Below are 19527 nucleotides of genomic sequence, written 5' to 3'. Positions count from 1 at the left end.
GATCCTTTTCTTTTTTCAGTGGGTCTGTCTAATTAGGTGATGTACAACACTAGACCAGTATCTGAGAATGGAAGGGTGCTCAGTGTTCAATAGAGGCTGTGTTTGACTTGCAGAAGATTGTAATTTCTATCTTGGGTTGCACACAAAAAAATACATCTGCCTGAAATTCTGCGGTCATGATGGAAAACAGTGAGATGAAATCAGTCATGGCCTGATTCAGTAGTGCAAAAGCTGCTGTCCTATTTTGCCAGAAAAGATGTATTCTAGAAATTAAATTCCAATATGTTTTGCTCCACTGTGTCAGAAGTTGCACAAAAGCCAGCATTTGTGAAACGGATATTATTTGAAATGCCATGTGAGATACAGGAAAGCGAATGAGACAGTTTATATTGAGTACGGCAGCTTTCAGCTGTTCAAATCATTTAACTGAAAAATGTTCTTTCCTTCACCCCAACTTTTTTCAACATTTGTGGCAGCATTCCTCTGGTCTAATGGGTTGCTCTCATATTTTCCATTTTGCATCAGCTTCTTGTTTAGATTTTCATTTAAACTTCTTTCCTAAAGTCAGAATTCATCAGACAGATTAAAGATGGGAGTTCTCAACTAGAATGGTTAGCATTCCTGAGCATAGTTGGGGTTTTTTTTTTGTCCCAGAGGAGCTTGTTTGTTTTAAGCCCAGTACAAGCTAATCTTTGGCCTTGCTTTTTCCCCAATATGGTATACTTGAGATTCATTGTTTTTGTATCTTAAGTGACCTTAGAGCTATGAGCAATGCTGAGATAGAAGACAGGTCTGCATTCTGTTTTTACAATGATGGCTAGCCTTGCCTTACACTACCCATAAGTGATCAGTTAGAAAGAATAAATCCAACTATCAGACTGCTTGGGTCAGCACAATCCTAAAATAAGTAGAGTTGTCCCCAATGCCAAATGCCTTGTTTTTAAAAACTGTATGTGTATTTCCTGTAGTATTTTAGATAAAAGTTCAAGCATATTTTTGAGTCAAATAACCTTATTGAGATAGGGACAAGTGTTCTGATTTTTAATACAAGCAAACTGAATTATTTTCCTCTCTATAATGATAATGAAGGTTAAAATCTGAGAGTATAGGGAAGTTCCCTTGCAGTGATTATTGAATTATATGTTCTATGTAGCCTTAATACATAGAATGTTCTTATGGTTTTTCTGGTCCCCTTTAAATCCTTAATAGTACATTTTCCCCCTTTTTCTTTCATTTTTAGCATTGACTGCTGCTGCTGGGAGAGGAAAACTGGAAGCGTGTGAGCTCTTACTGGAACATGGGGCCCTAGTTACACGACCTAATAAGAGAGGGATAGCTCCACTTTTCTGTGCCGTGCGTCAGGGTCACTGGCAGGTGAGTTTAATTGACAGAAGGAAGGAAACATCCATAATATAAACTCAGTGTAGCCATTTTCAAAATCAAAAGGAAATCTGATGAATTAACAAAAGCCAAGACTTTGTTTAGATATAACTACAAATGTGTAAAACTAGTTGATTTAGGAAAGAGTAGGGAGAAGAGAGGAGAGAAGAGAAGAGAATTCTTTATTGGCCAAGCATGATTGGACACACAAGGAATTTGTCTCTGATGCATAAGCTCTCAGTGTTCTCAGTTGCAGACCCTCAACAATCTGAGTCCTCATTTTACCCACCTTGGAAGGCTGAGTCAAACTTGAGCCTGGTGAGATTCGATCTGCCAAATTGCAGGCAGCTGGCTGTCAGCAGAAATAGCCTGCAGTACTGCACTCTAACCACTGCGCCACCAAGGCTCTTAATAAATCCTTTGATGTGTATCCTTGAAGTGACTTGTCCCAAAATAGGGCTTTTTTGTCAGGTAATTATTTCTGGGGCATCTCAAAGAACTTCTGGGTCACATCTTTACTTCTGGAAACTCCCTACTATCCTCTGGTCAAATATGGTTAGGAGAAATTTGTATTTTGTGGTTTAAATGTGTTTCAGTCAGCTGGCCAGAATTTCTGTAGGTTCAGATGTTCATGTGAAAGACATCTTTTGTTTTCAATGATTGCAATTTTGCAGTGTGACTAATGAGGTTTTTTTTTTTTTCATTTTTCCAGATAGCAAAACTTCTATTGGAACATGGTGCTGATATAAATTTAAGTGACAGGCAAAGCAGAACACCACTCATGGTGGCATCTTGTGAAGGACATCTGAGCACTGTTGAATTTCTAGTCTCTAAAGGTACAATGAATGGCTTCTCCAAAGCTTTTTTTCCAAATGACCTTATTTTTCCAATTATTCTAATATAGATACTATTTATTGTTGATGTATTTTTGAACATAAACTTTTATGAATCCAGGCAAAGACCCAAACTCCAGTTGAAATTAAAATGTGTGTGTGTTGTGAGTTTTCTAGGGAAAGTTAAACAGTTAAATGAAAGATACCACATATGAATATCAGCTTAATTAAAAAAAACATTTTCTCATTCCTTTTTGTTTGTTTGCATATAGGTGCTGATATTTCATTAGTGGATAAGGAAGGCCTGACAGCATTGAGCTGGGCTTGCCTCAAAGGACATAAGAGTCTGGTCCAATATTTGGTTGAAAAAGATGCCAAAATAGGACAAACAGACAAGAATGGAAGGACACCTTTGGATCTAGCAGCATTCTATGGAGACTCAGATATTGTAAGCCAGGATGCATTTTATCTTCTCTGTCAATTTCACTACCTGAAATCAAGTAAAACTATCATTACCTTACTATTTAAGCAAATTCATGTTGCTTTTTTTGTAGGTGCAGGAAAGACATTTAGCAGACTTTTTTTAATGGAGCTGCTATTTAATGTTGAATACTTTAGAAATGCATATATTTTGCTCGTTTGATTCTCAATTAAAATACTTTCAATGCTGTGTCACACCATCAGATCAAAATACCGAAAGGAGTAACATTATACCCTTTTTTTCTAACTGCCTAACTTCAAAATTGCATTGTTTATTGTGATTTCAATAGATGAGATGCAAAAAAGATCTTCGAAAGAGGTCTTTGAGTATAACTTCTGTGTTAATTTTTGTAGCTTGTACTTTATATATTTGTACATTGTACACTTTCATATGGTACGGATGCCTGTAACAACAGTCTAGCTGCAGAACTATTTATTCATCCAACAAATTTGTATAGCTGCCCAACTCACATATAAGTGACTTCAAACAGCTTACAACATTTAAAAATTTAAAAGATCCCATCATATAATAATAAACCCTATCCTACCCCTCATGGTAGAACAGTCCGATTAGATTAGCCACTTAATTACTTCCATTTCCATCGAGGCCTACTAACAAAGCAATGTTTTTATGGCTTTTTGGAGAAGGAGCAGGGTGGGGACCAACCATATCTTCGGGGGGGCGGGGGGTAACAAAGGGGCTACCACTGAGAAGACCCTTTTTTGTGGTTCCATCAGATGACATTCTGTAATTGATGAGACCCGTAATATTCCTCCTACCCTGATGAGGTGGGTGGATAGAATAGGGGAGACGTGGACCATCAAATAACCTGGCCCTAAGCCATGTAGGGCTTTAAACATGATAACCAGCACTGTGAATTGTACCTGCAGCTTCTGCAGAAGAGATGACACAGGTGCAAGTCTAGGCTTGAGTAAAATTTTTCAGGCGGTTATGTTCTGGATTAGCCAAGTATAAAAGTATAAAAAATGCTTAGGGTATTTTATGGTTAAAGTCTGGATATTCGTAATATAAATGGTTTAAGAACCTGGTGTTTTTTAAATACAGTGTCTGCCTGTAGAAAATATTTTAATTTACAAACCAAGTTATGCCAAAGGTTTTTTGAAGCTTGATGGAATACATTAAGAAATATGAATTAATCATGTCTTTCAAGATTATGCTTCCTGGAAAAACAGCTGTAGAGCACTTAATTGATCAAGTAGCCTAAGCATTACAGTAGTAGGAATTTGATGTACAAAACGAATACATGAAATAACTGTTCCCAATTGTATTGTTTCAAATTGAGGATTGAGTGGCTGCACCGATTACCACAAAGTAATGTTGTTGATTTTTTTTTGAAAAAAAGCTTTATTGCTTTACATTTTTATTGCTTACAGGTGCAGTATTTAGTGGAGAAGGGAGCTGTAATTGAGCATGTTGATAACAGTGGAATGCGCCCGCTGGACAGAGCCATTGGATGTCGAAATACATCGGTGGTTGTCACCTTGCTTCGAAAAGGAGCCAAGTTAGGTCAGTGAAAGGTGTTGAGAAAATAACACCTTTTAGGAATGTTTTAAAGCCCAAAGTGTTTGCACTAGACTTTTATAAATATTCTAAATATTAATATTAGTACTAATATCATCCATATCCTAAATAAACTGAGATTTTTAGCAATTCAAATGTTATCTATTTTAAGTTAAATTCTTAGCCTATAACTATCCAAAGCTTGAGCATTAACTCCCAGGTACCTCCAAACAATGCTGAATTGTAATTACTATTGTGACAAAAAGGTAGACTTATTAAACACATGAAGAATAATCAGATTAATAGTTCAGTTAATTCATATAACATTTCACGACTGGTTTTTTTAGAGCGTAGACATTCGAAGGTTATATATCTGTTACAGATCGTGAAAAATTAGCAGCTATAATAGAAACAAAACAAGATTAGAAAGAATGGAGTTGTCCAAGAACAAGACAGAAATAGATTATTCGACATTGCTAAGCTTATTACAATATTTCTAGGCTGCCGACTCCATGTGGACTTTCAGTGGTGCATAACTCATTATACAAAATTAATATTTTCATTAAAGTTATATTTAAATCCCTCCCATAGCAATGCCTGGCAACATTGCACTCTGAATGTTCTTCTGTGAAAGCTATTGGGGAAGGCGAAATTCCTTCAGGATGGAGCATATAGAGAGAGCCAAACCCCTTCACCCATAATCCATGGTCCCTGTCTAGTATATATCCTGGATAGATTGCTTGTCTTCAGTTCTAAGCATATCTGGATTATGTAAAATTGTGTAGAATTTTAAAAGTAATAGCTAGCTATTGAAATTGTAACCAAAAGTCCACTGGCTACTAACACAGTGCCCTGAATAGTTATGCTGGACATTTCCAGAGACTGCACCTGGAGTGGCTGTGCATTATTTATTAATTGTCACTATCAAATAGTTTTAAAAAATAGCCCTATGTAAAGCATATTGCAGTAATTTGACCTAGAAGGGGCTGGATAATTGCTCCAGGTTTTCCTCAATGCAGGTAGGGTTCCTCATGCAAGTAGGGTCCAACAAAAAACATTCGTCTAAAAGTTCTGGACCTGCTCCTTTGGAGAAGCACTCCTACTTTAGAGTGATTTATTAAGTTCTTTATACAGTTACAACAAAGGACTCAAAGCATTTAGAAACTGAGCAATAAAAACAATAAATCTGATTTGGTTAACTCGGACAACCCTTGTATTGTTAATGTCTTTAATCGCTGGGACAAATAAGGAAGCAGATGATTCCTAGACAACACATCCAGCTTGCTTGGTTTGACGTTCACCTTGAGTCATCTCACTGAGACCCTGACTTCCTCCTGACTCTGGATGAGGAACTGCGCACTATATCCAGGGTGGAATGGCTTTGTTTCTTTGCATATTGCAATTCTTCTGTGCTGCTTTTGTTTCCCACTATCCAGAACAGTGAGGTAGGGTCCATTTCTTCTTGGGAAGAAAGAACTCTGTTTGAGGAAAGTTATTTCCACACTTCCACAAGTGCTAAGGTGGCAAGTATAATGAGGTACTTGTAAAGCCAAGAGCCGCTCTCTTCAGTCCAGGTGTCAAAACAAAACAAAACAAAAGTTTGAATCTTCTTTTTCAGCCCTCAATATATAGGCTTAGTAAAGCCTGTGAAAATCCTAGAACGTGTTCCTTTAAACAATACATCCAGATACCCAGATTTGAAGAGATAGTTGTAGTGACATACATGGAATTCCAAAAACCAGCAAGCCATACTAATATAACCCAGTACAGGAAAACTGTTCTAGAGCACCTTGAGTTTCAAGAGCCTGCAGAATCCGTTTCAAAGATGATGGTTTGAGATCAGCAAGACCTCCTGATATTGTTGGAAGACAGACTAAAGCATCCCCCTTTGTATGGGACTCTTGGATCATGAACAGCTAGCAGGAATTGTTGATTTACTTGCAAGCAACATCCCTTTTTCATGTCAGGATTTAGCCTGAAAATTCAACAACAGCCTAAAAGCTAAGATTGCTTTCTTAATTGCATTCTTTATTTGTAAAAGAGCTGGTTTGTTCTAGCCAGACAAACCATTATGCTGTAAAGCTTCATATTTAGATAAAAATTGGGATGGGGGAGAACTCCTGATAGCATCAGCTAAGAGGCACTGTTGAGTTACCTAAATATAGGAGTTTGAAAAAAAAAATCTTAGAATGCATTTAAGTGTTAATTTTACTTATTTCAGGAAACGCAGCATGGGCCATGGCTACTTCAAAACCTGATATTCTGATTATCCTTCTACAGAAGTTAATTGAAGAAGGAAACATAATGTATAAAGTAGGTGGATACTTGTATTGATTGAGATCTGAATGAATGAGTGAACTGGTGTACGTACTGGTAAAATATCCATAGTATGGATTGCTAAACTACTGTAACATGCAGAGTGGCTTTGTACTACAGTATATTTGCTTTAATTTGTAATATTAATAATCTTAATCTTGACTGAAAAAGATAAAATAACTTCATTTAAAATATAAAGGTGTAATCAAGGCAATGGTTATTGCAACTGTTTAAATGTTGATTTCTGTACTCATATGTGAATTGTGCATGAATATAATACAATGTAATTCTGATTCTAGTAAGGTTTCCCTAATGATAGTAAAAATCACATAGTATAGGTAATTGTGATTCCTGTGTAATCTTACATAGGAGAAATAACAATGACTAGTTGTATACTTCTAACCAGTACATTCAGATTTACAGTTTTGTGCCCGTGAAGGCTATAGCTCTAGAACAGTGGTCCCCAACCGTTTTTGTGCCACGGCCCGGTACCGGCATCACAAAATCATCCGCGGCCCGGTACCGGCATCAGCATGCATGGCAAGGCAAGCCGAGCGACCAGCCAGCCAGCCGTCCCCCACTTCTCCCCGCCACCTTCAACTCCTCCTTTGTACTTGTGTTGATGGGCTTCGCGACGGCTTCGGGACAGTCGCTCGGCTCGCCTTGCCATGCATGCTGAAAGAACCCTCGCGCCTTGGTTTTGTTCGAAGCCGCCCCCCCCCCCTCGATGAAACTAAGGCGCGAGGATTCTTTCAGCACCCAAACGCCGCTTTCTACCCGGAAAAGCTCACCGGAAGCACTTTTTCATCAAAACAAGATGGCGGCGCCCAGCAAACCGGCGGCCCAGTAGAAATTGTTCCATGGACCAGTACCAGTCCGGGGACCGGTGGTTGGGGACCCCTGCTCTAGAACATTCTAAAATTGATCATTTGGTTGGGTCATTTCCTTCTTATTACAGATGCCCCTCCAGAGTGTAGGGTTAAGGAGCTTGATGCGATAAGAGGCTCAAAAGGAGAAGTGCCTGAATGTGCAGATGATTACTGAGAAGAATTGCAGTTATAGAAAACTGACCTCTCATTATTCTTTATGACTCCCTACGTGATTCATATTAGAGAATAGAAAGCATATTGTAGAGTGATGGTCTGCGATAACATAGAATAGTGCTCTGTCTTGTGAAAATCTGCATGAGGCCAGTCAGCAACATCCAAGCCGTAATGTTGGATGGATTGGAGCTGGGAACCCTCCATGAGTGTCCTGATAGGGTATCCTCTGGCAGTGACAGCAGCCATTAAAAGCAGCCCTTTAGAATCGGATGAGCTATGAAGTAAGCCAATTCCCACCATGAAAGGCATGGAGCTTTGAGGTCTTTGTGACAAAAAATGTGCTGAGTTTTCTGGCAGGTCTCTAACTTTCCTTGTGTGAAACAATGTAAGGTTCACTGGTCTGCAGAGCACAGAGTTCTTCGGTGTGACATAGAGAAGTAATTAACCAAGAGAACAATTTTCATGGTCAGCAGCCCTTGGAGAAGTAAGTTGCCTTAGGTCCTAGCAATTTTTGAAAGACTTTTGAGAATAGAAGATGATTTCATAAACTGTGAATCCATTCAGTATTTTTTAAATTAAAAGATTGAGGGGAAAAAGTGATTAAGGGAGCTTGTGCTTATTCTCCAAAGGGAAAAGAAGAAGCAGGAAACCTAAGCAGAGTAGTGAGAAGTGGAGGGACACCCTGGACCCTGTGATAATTGATCTCTGCCCACTCTGAGAAAAGAGAACCAGAGATGCAAGCTTTTGCGAGATTTCGCCTCTCCTTTCCTCTCAATTTCATTTTTAGATATGGAGCTATGACTGCCAAGTTCTGTGTATGGTTCACTAGCACAAGGGACTTTAAAGAACTAGCAAGAGAGGTCGAACCAATCTAGATAATTACACGAAGCCAGTTTGAGGATGAAGGGTAAAAAAATCCCGTTGATGCCTTAAAGCAGGGCTGTCAAACTCTGGCCTGCAGGCCGGATGCGTCACAAGCTGGCCACGTCCATGCCCTGTTTAGCGAAGGGGGGGGAAAGTCCCGATAGTCACGTGACGCCACCATGACGATGTGAGTTTGACACCCCTGCCTTCAAGCATTTGTTTTTAAATGAGAGCATAGGGAACCAAGAGCTATGTTTTAAGGTGCACAGGATTCTTCCTGATGGAAATCCATTTCTCGTTAACAAGACTTATGTCGTTTTACAACACTTCCAAAAGGAGTTAAAAGCCCTGGCCAAGGAGTAGCCTTTGGAACTCAGCTCAGTAAATTGAAATGCTAAAGGTTGATATAATGATAAAGCTAAGCTTTTAGAATGTTCCAGAACCATAATTTGCACAGGCCTTTGTGTGTGATGAATAAAACCAAGAGAGAAAGGGGGGAGTACTTCACAGCTAACAGCCATCAGCAGCTGCCTTCTGCAGCTACAACATGATCCCAGGAAATGTTGGTGTTGGTTTAAGGAGTTGCCAAGTGATGCTGCACATGCGCCAATGTGCTTTGAAATGGCCTTTTTCCACATTCAAAACAATGCACAGTTCTATTTGAATCACAGTGCACAGCAAGGCTTGCCTTAAGTTCAGTATCTGTATAAGTGTTTCTCAACCAACTTTAAGAGGCATGGACTTCAACTCCCAGAATTCTCCAGATAGCATATTTTGTGTTTTTGAAGTCTACGCATTTTGTAAAATTGCCAAAGTTAAGAGGCACAAATAAATCTGAATTATGTCCAGATGTAAGGCATATTAGGGTTATATTAGTAGTTAAAATATATTGGATGTCTTTCTGTTCATTTAAAAAAAAAATCAGTATGATAACTTAAGTTTAAATTAATTAAATGACTTTCAAGTAAAAGTTAAGATGCAAGTTGAAAGATTGTATTTTAATGAGATTTATGGAATTGCACCTGATCACTCCCTACTTTCTCATTCTTTTTATAGAACTATCATTTGTGAATCTGCCTTATGTGTTAATTAATTTTGATTTAAGTGGGTTTACGTATAAAGATATCCTTTAATGATTCATAAATATTATCTAAATATACAGTTACTACTCTGCACGCTTCCTTCTGAAATATCTCTAAAGTTGATAAAATCCATGCATAATTCAATTTAGCAGTGTAGTTTACTCATAGCTTTGTAGCTCTGAATTACACTATTTTGTATTGTATAATCTTTTTCTCTTTACAAATATACATGTTAAAACAGAAAAATACCTGTAAATGAAAAAATATTGTCTTTATTACAGATATAACTTGTTTTTCAAAGAATATTCAAAGCACTCCCATGTATTTAGTTCAGGTATGAAGCAAATATAGTTAGGTTTCATCAACTATATTATTTGCTTCCGTACCTGATGTAAAAGATCATTATTGTTGAAATCTAGTTAGCTTCCAAAATGAAATAGCTTCATAATTTTTAAACTGATTGGTAAGATGTTACACATTTACATAGGGTATTGTTTAAAATATTTTTAAACAACCCAGGTTCATTAAGATACAGAATGGAGTTTCAGATTTAATTAGTTTTTAAAAAAATCTTTGTGGTCCCTATCATATCACAGCAGACTCACATAAATAGGCCCTGAAAGTAAGCATGCAAGTATTCCTCAAACAATCTCCATGAAATTCCAAGTCTATATTATCCAGTAAAAATTATTTTTAGTAAAATATGTGAAGTACAAACTGTTTATCAAGAAAAATCAACCTTTTTTAGGGTTTTTTTTGTAAATTTTATTTGAGTTTTCACAAAGAGAAAAAAAATACAAATAAAACATCTTTTTTGAAAGTAGCGTAATCCCAGGTTACATTTCTTTGTACAGACACAAATTCAGTTTCATGCTCATTTTTATATTCTATTCCATATCTTATTACTATTTTACATTTTCTGCATAGCTTCTCCCCTCTTTTAATTTTCTCAATTTTATTTTAATTATCTCAATTCAAATCATTGTATTTATATTTTTTTGTCTGTCCTGTTTCAATTATCTATTACCTTTTCTCATTAAACAAAATTTCTCCTGTAGTTACTGATTGGAGTATGACGCCTTTATATCTTTTCCCTAAAGTTGTAACGTTCAATATAATACATAACTTCCATTCGGATTCTGCTTGGTACATTCTTAAAATACACACTGTATTCTTAAAAAAAGAAAAAATTATAAATGTATATAATTAAAACAACATTCCATTCCAATTCAATTCTATCATTAATATTAATATCCATTAAAGTCTTAACATATTTAACATTACTTTTCAATTAAATATCATACTTCTATGGGAACAATTATAAGCTTTGCATAGTTAACCCCCCCTTTCACTTATATTTTAAAAAAGATTAACTAATTAAAATGTTCCCGTTCCTTCCTAATTCAATTTTCTCATTTATTTTATTTCACTTATTTTATTCACAAACATTTCAATAAATTACACTATTTTATCCCTCATTTTAATCATATGTTATTTCCAATTTTCTAAAGTTATTTCTATTGCTAATATAACAATACAATCTTATGTACCTTTACAGAATCCCCTTTTCAGTTAGATTTTCACCCATTATCTCTAAATAGGTCCTGTTTCTCTATATCTTGCTCCGGTCCTTTGTAACTCCTTTTCCTTTCCTTCTTCCCTCTCTTCTTCTCTCTCCCCTTTTTACCCCCTTGTCTCTCTACCTCTATTTCTCTCTTCTGCATTCCCCTTTTCTGTTGCTTTCCAGTATTATACTTATTTTTTGAATTATATTTCTTTTCTTTGGTTGTTTTTTTTAAGTCTTAAATTCTCCATTCTCTTTTCTCCCTTTCCTTTTTCTTCCCCACATAAAATTGCTTGTTCATTAAAGATGGCTTCTTCTTTGTCCCAGTCTTCTTGTTTTGCAGGCGTTTCTTGTTGTTTCTCGTAGTTCCAAATCTCCATTTCTAAGAATTGAAAAACGAAGCCAAAAGAACCCTTCCCTTCTTGTGCATCTTCTTTGTACTTTTTAAGTTCCATTTTCAATTCATCCAGAAGTGGTGCCATTGTATAAATTTTTTAACAATCACCCAATTGATTTTAGTCATTCAAACATAATAACCAAGAATCCAAATATCACCAAATAATCCAAATACACGCAAGCTGTTTCTTTTTTGCTCTTTTTTTTCACTTTCTCTTCCTGGGGTTACTATTTAGTTGCAAAGTTTCAGTTAAAATGTATCTTTTAGAAGTCTTGTTGAAGTTTTACTGTAGATACTTTTTAATTCCAGGCAGACTCCTCCCTCTTCCAGATCCTGCCCTTATTCTTTTTCTCTCCCTACCTGCTTATGAAAAAGAAAAATTTTAATGTCCAGAAATCTTTATTATCCCTTTGGCATTTTGTTTTATTTTCAGCTTAATTGCCTATTGATGTCAAAGCGGAATTTTCCGATTTCTTATTTAAGTCTCTTAGTTGTCAGTATAGGGAAAGAGAGAGAAGAAATAAAAAAGCCAAACCTTTCCCTTTTCACTTTCCTTCGCTGCTTCCGACTTTTTTGGGAGCGATGTTATTTTTGTAAGTTTAAATTCCAGGGTACCTTGGTTGTTGCTTTTACAATTTAACCCGGTCAGCCAAAACTTTCACTTCTTATCTTCCTCCTGCACATTCTTTTCCGGTTGCGTTCTGGCCATTTCTGACCACCGCTACAACCGCCTTTGGGAAAGGGAGTAATGGTCAGCTGAAGAGGACAGATGCGTCTTTCCTCAACCCTGCTGGCGGTCTCCCCCCTCTTCACCACCTCTATGGGGTGGCTTAGCCCCGAAACCAACTGGCTCGGGGCGCTCCAGTGGCTAGCCCAGACAGAAACCGCGCATGATCGTGGATTTCTGTCTGTCGCCGAAGCCCTTCAAACCGGAAGTCAACCTTTTTTTTAGTCTTTAATGATGCCCACTGGACTACCAGTTTATTTTAAAGTTGAAAACACTTTCAGCAATGAAATATTATTGTTCTGTGGTTTGATCTGCAGAAAGGGAAGATGAAAGAGGCAGCACAGCGGTATCAGTATGCCTTAAGGAAGTTTCCTCGAGAGAGTTTTGGAGAAGAAATGAAAGCTTTCAATGAACTCAGGGTTTCCTTATACCTGAATTTATCAAGATGTCGCAGAAAAACTAATGTAAGCTCCTTTCCAAGTTTTTCCCGCATGGTATGACTTGCAGAAAATAATTCTGGGCGGAAGTGCCAGTTTAGATAATACTAAATCAGCAGCTTTTTTGGATAATGGACAATTGCCTTAAAAAAAAAAAAACCATTTGTAATGACTTACAGTTTCATCCAAGAACATAAAGTTTTTGAAAGTTTTGGCTCTTTTAGTATTGTTTAAATTGGGTGGGGGATGAGGGAGGGCACCATGTGTTCTGGACAGTGTTTAAGTGTGACTGCTTGCATATCTTTTCAGACATCTTTTACAATGTCTGATCTTTCAGACATCAAGGTATTTCTGAAAGCAATTTGGGTACCCACATCTTCAATTCATGGCAATCATCTGTATCTCAGGTATAGATGGATCACAAACAGATTCAGAAGTGGGATTAGGAAGATGTCTTGAGGTTATCTAAGCAGATACTCCTCAGTCAAATGGTTACATTAATTTCTGCACTGTTATTTTTGGCAGGATTTTGGCATGGCAGAGGAATTTGCTACCAAGGCCCTTGACCTCAAACCCACATCCTATGAAGCATATTATGCTAGGGCAAGAGCCAAGAGGAACAGCAGGTACTTAAAGCCCTTTTGCAATAATATTTTGGTAATATTTTAAAAAAAATGTGTAAGAATGATGATACGGCCTTCAATATTACATTTTGACAAAAGACTGAGAAGTTTTCTACTGGTTTCCAAGCTGTTAATGGATATTTTGTGTTACTTTTGTTTGTTTATGCTGGCAGAATTTCCAGTCTTAGTGGGGTACCATGATGGTCTGTGTAACTGAACAGAAAAACTGTTAACTGACACTTACAGTATTATGAGGAAAAAATTAATTGGGATATTTTTGGAAGGAGCACAAAAAATGGCTAAAATCACCTCCTTAAATGCCATAATCAAACACTGACTTCAACGAAATTGAAAATATTGGGATGTGCAATATATATGGAAACAGCCTTACTATCACCCTTTTTGGTATAATTTTCTAAAAAGAGGAGAAAACATAATGCTTTGCTAAAAGCAAGGCTTGGTTATGTGTATTTATTTCCTTTCCAAACTGAGATACATTTTTTTGGACTGGGCGCTCTGTCTAAAACAGCAGTACATTAGCTTTTTTGAGTCAGGAGCCACATTTTAAAAACTGGATGAGGCCAAGATAACAAATACCATTTAAAGGTAATAACAGAAAATTATGTTAAAGCATAACTATTATTCCACATTTATTTAATTTACTAGGTTAGGTTTTCTATTGTTCTTTGTCAGTAATTTTTTAAAAGAGTTTTGAGGCCTATTGTTCCTATATTTGGAAGTAGCAGATTATACTGTTTTGTCGCTGACATAAGAGAACATTTACCAAGTTATTTATCTTATCTTTATTTAATATATCAAATTTATTTTTACACCATTCATCAACATAAAACTTTTTACTATTTTACATTTTTGCATGCTCTCTAGATGCATATTGTAGCACATCCAAAACTTACCATAGTATGAAATGTACACAGATGTGCATATGACTTAAGAATACAATGTTAAGGGAAGACACACAGTTCTGCAGAGGAACCTTTCCAGACTCCTCAGGACCATTCTGGATTATACACAATGTCCTTTATCTCCTTCAGAAGAAAGCCCATTGCAGAAAAGAAGCCGCTTTCATGAAAACGGTTTTATTGCTAAGGGCATTTTTGACAAGGGATTGCTTTTTTTGAAACTGCTTTGGGAAATAAGGCCAGGAGCTTATCATGGTACTCTTGGAAGGGATTTACAAGTGGGGTTATGAAATATATATAAAGAACTGCCAAAATATATATACTGTGGCTTGTTGTACCGAAAAGAGGAATGTGTCGAACCCATTGTTTTTTGGATTTCCTTTCTTCCAGGCAATTTCAGGCAGCCCTCACAGATCTGCGGGAAGCCATAAAGTTGTGCCCTGGAAACCAAGAAATCAAGAGACTGCTAGCTCGAGTTGAAGAGGAGTGCAAACAGCTCCAGAGAACGCAGCAACAAAAGCAGCAGTGTTTTCAGGCGATGCAGCAGAGCAATGACTCTGACTATGAGGGTGAAGTACTTGTGCAGGATCACTTCAGCCTGGAAGAGATAAAAGAGGAAGAGTTTTTGTGTGAACAGGAACCTGGTCCAGCTAGGCCAAGATTGCCACTTTCCCAGGCTTCTTTATCTTGTAGCAGAAACCCTCAGGAAGGTACCCAGCAGAAATTTAGGCCTGTATCTCCTCCAAACAGAGCTGGCAGTGCATACTTGCGAGAGCCTGGCTTGTCTGTGCAGTCCACGAAACAAGCTCAGATAGTAAAAACCAGTCAGCATCTGAATTCTGCCCAGGCTGGGGCAAGACTTAGTTCTAGCCAGTCTGGCACAAAGATTCAGCACCTTCAGTATCTTCCTTCAAGCCCTGCCACTTCCAGGCACCATATGACTCCGAACAATAAAGCACAGCATGGGGCACACACAGTATCAGCAGGCGGTACCTGTGCACTTTTCAATGAAAGATTAGCAGCTGGCCAGGTTCCCTACTTGCAGCAGCATGGTGACAAAGGATCTTTCATGAGTAAGTCCAAGACACATGAGAAGCTGGCGGTGTATCCTCCTCCTCCATTAAGTCAAGGAACTGGTGAATTAAGGCAGCCAAGTAGCGCCAGTTTACTTTCTGTCAACATGGCACCTTCCAGCTCAACAAGCAGTTTGTCATCTAGCAGCAGCTTTTCTGAATGCATGGCAGGACAAAATCTCGACACTCGACTCAAGGAGAACAAAGCTGGGCTTGGTCCGAGTGGTTCAGCCGAACACCGGTCCCGCAGTATTCCGTTCATGGGGATCATGGATAAAACTGTACGCTTCCAACAGCAGCAGATGAACCCCTCAAATCGCAGTTGGCACAGCCAAGCTACAGAAGGGGTCCTGAAGAGTTCTGGGACAGCTTTATCTGCAAGCTGTGAGTTTTCTTCCAAACCAGCAAGCAACTCTGCACATCAGGGTTTATCTTTCTCTCCCTCTTCCCTAATAATAGGAGACAATCTCCAAAATGGAACTCAATCTAAAGAACTGGAGGAATTAAGGCACCAAGCATCTGCCGGTCCTCAAGATAACAGGATAGGTAAGCCGGTGGCTCATTTATATCAGGAAGCTCTTTCCAAACAGCATTCTCAGCTAAGCAAAGACATTCATTCCAGTCACATCACTTCTGCAAAACCAAAGCGATCTTTTGTAGAATCTAATGTATGAGCCACTGTTCTGTTGCAAATTAATAACAGGGATGAGCTTTTGGCTGTAACACATATTGCAATAGTGGCATATAGGTTACTGCTATTATTCATATTTTAGGGAGTGTATCACAAAAATGTGATCTTATAGCTGCAATATGAACATTAACCCAGCTATCCTATTGTCGTTTTTTTTTTAAATAGGTTCTTAAGGTATTTCTTAACACAGTTGAAAAGTTCCATCAATTATGCCAATCTTTGCAAGTTCGGATTTACGCAGCCTGTGGCAGTATAGCAAACTAATTTTTCTTTTTTTTTAAAAAAAAAAATGTACTTTAAAAATCTGCAGTCCTGAAGCTGCAGTGGTATATACAGTCACTGGGGACTAAGTCTCAATGAACATAAATATAATTTACTTCTCAGACTATAGGATTGTGTTGTAAAACTCACTTTGTTCGGTCATGTATATTGTTTATTGTTTAAATTTGATTTATTGGTTCCAGAGGATGGAACCCACAGAACCTTTACTTTTGTCAATGAGTATTTTCTTAGAAGGAAGATTTGACTGTTATTCTCCCACTTTTATAAACCTGGCAAATGTATCATCTTTACAAATATTTCAGCAGTGATATTTTATTCCATGCAACTGAGGCTGTCTATCATTATTGCGAGGCAAGAAGTAAAATTTTGCATGCATTTTATTCAACATCTTTGTTATTGCACTGACTCATATGACAAGTTAACAACATACAATCAGCACTTTACATAGTTTATCTAAACATCTTTTGAGGTGTTATATCAGAAAAACAAAGAGAAATACAGGTCATAGAGTATTTTTTATAGAACATCTAATATCTATCTGAGGGAGAAGCTTACATAAAGGCCATTGATACTTTCCTCAGTATGCAGTAGGAAATATCTATTTAAATTACAAATTGTTCTTGAAGAGGCACATTTGTAAGGATGCTCCTGTAAGTAATAAAGGCTGGTTGTATAAGCTGGAAAATTCTGTAGTCCCTTTAACAAATTTATTTCCATATGTACAGAATATATGTTACATTATAACAACTTCACACATTTTTTTAAAAAAAGCATTAAAAAGTCTGTTTTGGAATGACTTAATCTATTCTGTAGCTTATTTATTGTTTATCTTGGTATTTGTACAATCTTATTCTCTTGTTCTGTAGATCTATTTTTTGCACAGCTACTGTATTTTTCTCTTATTAAATAAAAGATTATTAATATAGTTTCTGGTTCAGTAGTGTAGTTTTACAGCACAACGCTGAGGTCATCATTAATGCAAGCTTAATTAGGATCCATTTCAAATGTAAAATATATGAACAATCTGCATAGATTACTTCTCTCTTCCAAAAATTGTTGGAACCCAAGTGAGTGTTTAATATTTGTAGATGAACTCAACAGCTGGTCTCCAATAAGTTGACAATTATTCCATGCCACAACTTTGGTTGAATTGTCAACTTTCTATCTAGGCTACACATCTAGAAAGGCACTGAAATAGGAATGTATTGCAGTTGTACAAAGTATATAATTGGTCGTGAGATGCCCTTTTAGTTAAACTGCATAGTCTGGGAAGTTTTTCACTTCATTCTTGATCATAGTCCTCTGAAGACAAGGGTCGTTTGTAACACATTTAATAAAAGGAACATGGTTTCAGGGCAATAATTCTGCTGTTAACACCAGGTCATGCAAAATCTAACAGCACATGGTCATGTCAACTTGATAAAGAGTCCTAGGAAATCTGAGAACTGGAAAACTAACTTCAGATTCTTGCTCCTTGTACTAGCTCTTTCTGAGCTCAACCAAACATGACCCCAGACCCATTTCACAAGGTATTTGGAAGAAGGCTGAGCAAGAAGGCTTTTGATCCCAAAGATCTAAGTACCTGTTGCTCTCTGTCAGGGCCATGGTGTTCCCACATTCTTTGGAATAAACAGGAACATAAATATGTACACTTAGAGATCCAGGACAGGGATAGAAAAACGTGCATCTCCCTGGCCTCAATTCTTTATTTCTGGTCTACTATGGGCTCAGCCCAGGAGTTTTTGGCAAGCTCTGATATCGAAATCTAGGAAAAGTCACATCATTACTTGGCTGGTTGCTAAATAACTTACTGCAGAGCATAATCTATTACAAGCTATATACTGTCTTGAAATTAATAAAACTTACTTTCTAACCCATGCATACTTAATCAAAACCAAGTCCTACGTCAATGGAATCCATTTTAATATAAATATCACTGCAGCCATGATTTCATTCAATAACAGACACTTAAAATCATTTGTAACACTCAATAGCTGACATTTGTTAAATTATTTGAGATAATGTTATCAATTAACCCATGGTTTAAAAAAAGGTGCACCGTATCAACAGGAAGCAGCTCACTATTGAAATGTTTTACATACCTTTAGATTCATTTCCTCTAATTTGGAAAAAAAGGTGACAGTCTTTAAGGTGCTTGCTTTTCATTATATTTTGGCTGAGTTTCCAACCAGCGATTAATAGCCATTTTTAGTGCTCGGTTTGGGGTAAGTAAAAGTCTCTGAAGAGGGAGATTCGTCATTGGACTAGAACGGCGTTTTTTAATTATCCAATTTTCTATTGCTTCTTTCTCATAGGAGTAGCCATCTAAAGAAAGAAATAAGCATTCCTGAAAACAGTCGTGCTCTATAAATCATACCTGAAAGCAAAAACTAGTCTCTTCAGATAGGAAATGGATCAACTTTGTATCAATAGACACAAATGTACATATATTATTTGGAAGAAATCAGTATGAACTTCGTAACTGCATCCTCTGACTCTAACGCAATAAGAATCTACTAATGCACAGATGTAAAAGATTAATACAATGTAGAAAATTTCATTAAGTACTGTTTTATGTTACACAAAATCATTCAGCGCCACTGCTTGAAGTGACAAAGTGTTGTGTCTTTTACATCTTTTACAGAAGGCTCCTGCTGCTTTGGCAGCAATTCAGACTGGAAGTGCTGTCTTGACTAGTCATTCATATTCAGACGCTGTGAGGCGGCTCCTGAGGCAGCCACACAGAGCTTTTGAAAGGCCCCAGCATGGCGAACTGATCCAAATAGCTTTGCACTGTCATAATGCATACATGGATGCACTGGAGGGCCACAATTGCTGAGAACTCTGCTATGTGAAAAGGCCTTTCTTGACAATTTAAATTCCTGTTTGCAGGATCCGGACTGTACAAGTGTTACCTTCACACACTGAAATTTTCTTCACCTGCAGTATGTAAACAGGAAAAGCATGTCTCTTCCTGCTCCCCTCAAAACTAAGTCCTGTGTATTATACTTACAGATGACAGCCTCATTAAGGGCTACAATTTTATGTACTAGTAAGACATTTTTATAATTGTAAGCAAAGTCTTTGCCCCACCCCCCAAAAAATGCAGGATTGAAAAAAAAATTGAGATTGCAAAGATTTGATAAAAACCCATTCTCAATAATGCCAAATAAGAACATAAGCATGGAATAATGAAGGAACTTGCAAATAAAATATTTTTCTTGTATTTTAAACATTATTCAATTTTACATAGCTATTGTGGGGCAGAATGTAGGTTTTAGAAACAGAAAAGG

The 19527-nt window shown here is 37.2% G+C and overlaps 2 protein-coding genes across 12 annotated transcripts in view; one reads left to right on the top strand and one right to left on the bottom strand.

Annotated features, from left to right (window-relative positions):
- TANC1 (tetratricopeptide repeat, ankyrin repeat and coiled-coil containing 1) overlaps positions 1-17160 on the top strand; it is a 161146-nt gene extending 143986 nt beyond the window's left edge. For all 5 annotated transcript variants that reach the window (XM_026697174.2, XM_087920155.1, XM_087920154.1 and 2 more), the window contains 8 exons: positions 1241-1374; positions 2093-2216; positions 2486-2661; positions 4089-4221; positions 6437-6528; positions 12526-12672; positions 13171-13271; positions 14579-17160. In XM_026697174.2, coding sequence (XP_026552959.1) covers positions 1241-1374; positions 2093-2216; positions 2486-2661; positions 4089-4221; positions 6437-6528; positions 12526-12672; positions 13171-13271; positions 14579-15935 — 2264 coding nt within the window. In that variant the 3' untranslated portion in view covers positions 15936-17160. The remainder of the gene's footprint in view (positions 1-1240; positions 1375-2092; positions 2217-2485; positions 2662-4088; positions 4222-6436; positions 6529-12525; positions 12673-13170; positions 13272-14578) is intronic.
- Positions 1-19527, bottom strand: part of WDSUB1 (WD repeat, sterile alpha motif and U-box domain containing 1) — a 39438-nt gene that overhangs the window by 770 nt on the left and 19141 nt on the right. For 3 of the 7 annotated variants that reach the window (XM_087920160.1, XM_026697181.2, XM_087920161.1), the window contains exons 11-12: positions 18337-18559; positions 14060-14786 (exon numbers count right to left, since the gene is read on the bottom strand). In XM_087920160.1, coding sequence (XP_087776286.1) covers positions 18381-18559 — 179 coding nt within the window. In that variant the 3' untranslated portion in view covers positions 14060-14786; positions 18337-18380. Of the gene's footprint in view, positions 1-14059; positions 18560-19527 lie in introns of those variants that run through there. The other 4 variants (XM_026697184.2, XM_087920162.1, XM_087920159.1 and 1 more) reach the window with 2 other exon arrangements.

This window comes from Pseudonaja textilis, chromosome 1 (genome assembly GCF_049901715.1).
Source record: "Pseudonaja textilis isolate UNSWEBS1 chromosome 1, rPseTex1.2, whole genome shotgun sequence".
Classification (NCBI taxonomy): Eukaryota; Metazoa; Chordata; class Lepidosauria; order Squamata; family Elapidae; genus Pseudonaja; species Pseudonaja textilis.
Note: the sequence above shows the minus strand (reverse complement) of the source record. Positions and strands in the feature narration are given on the sequence as shown.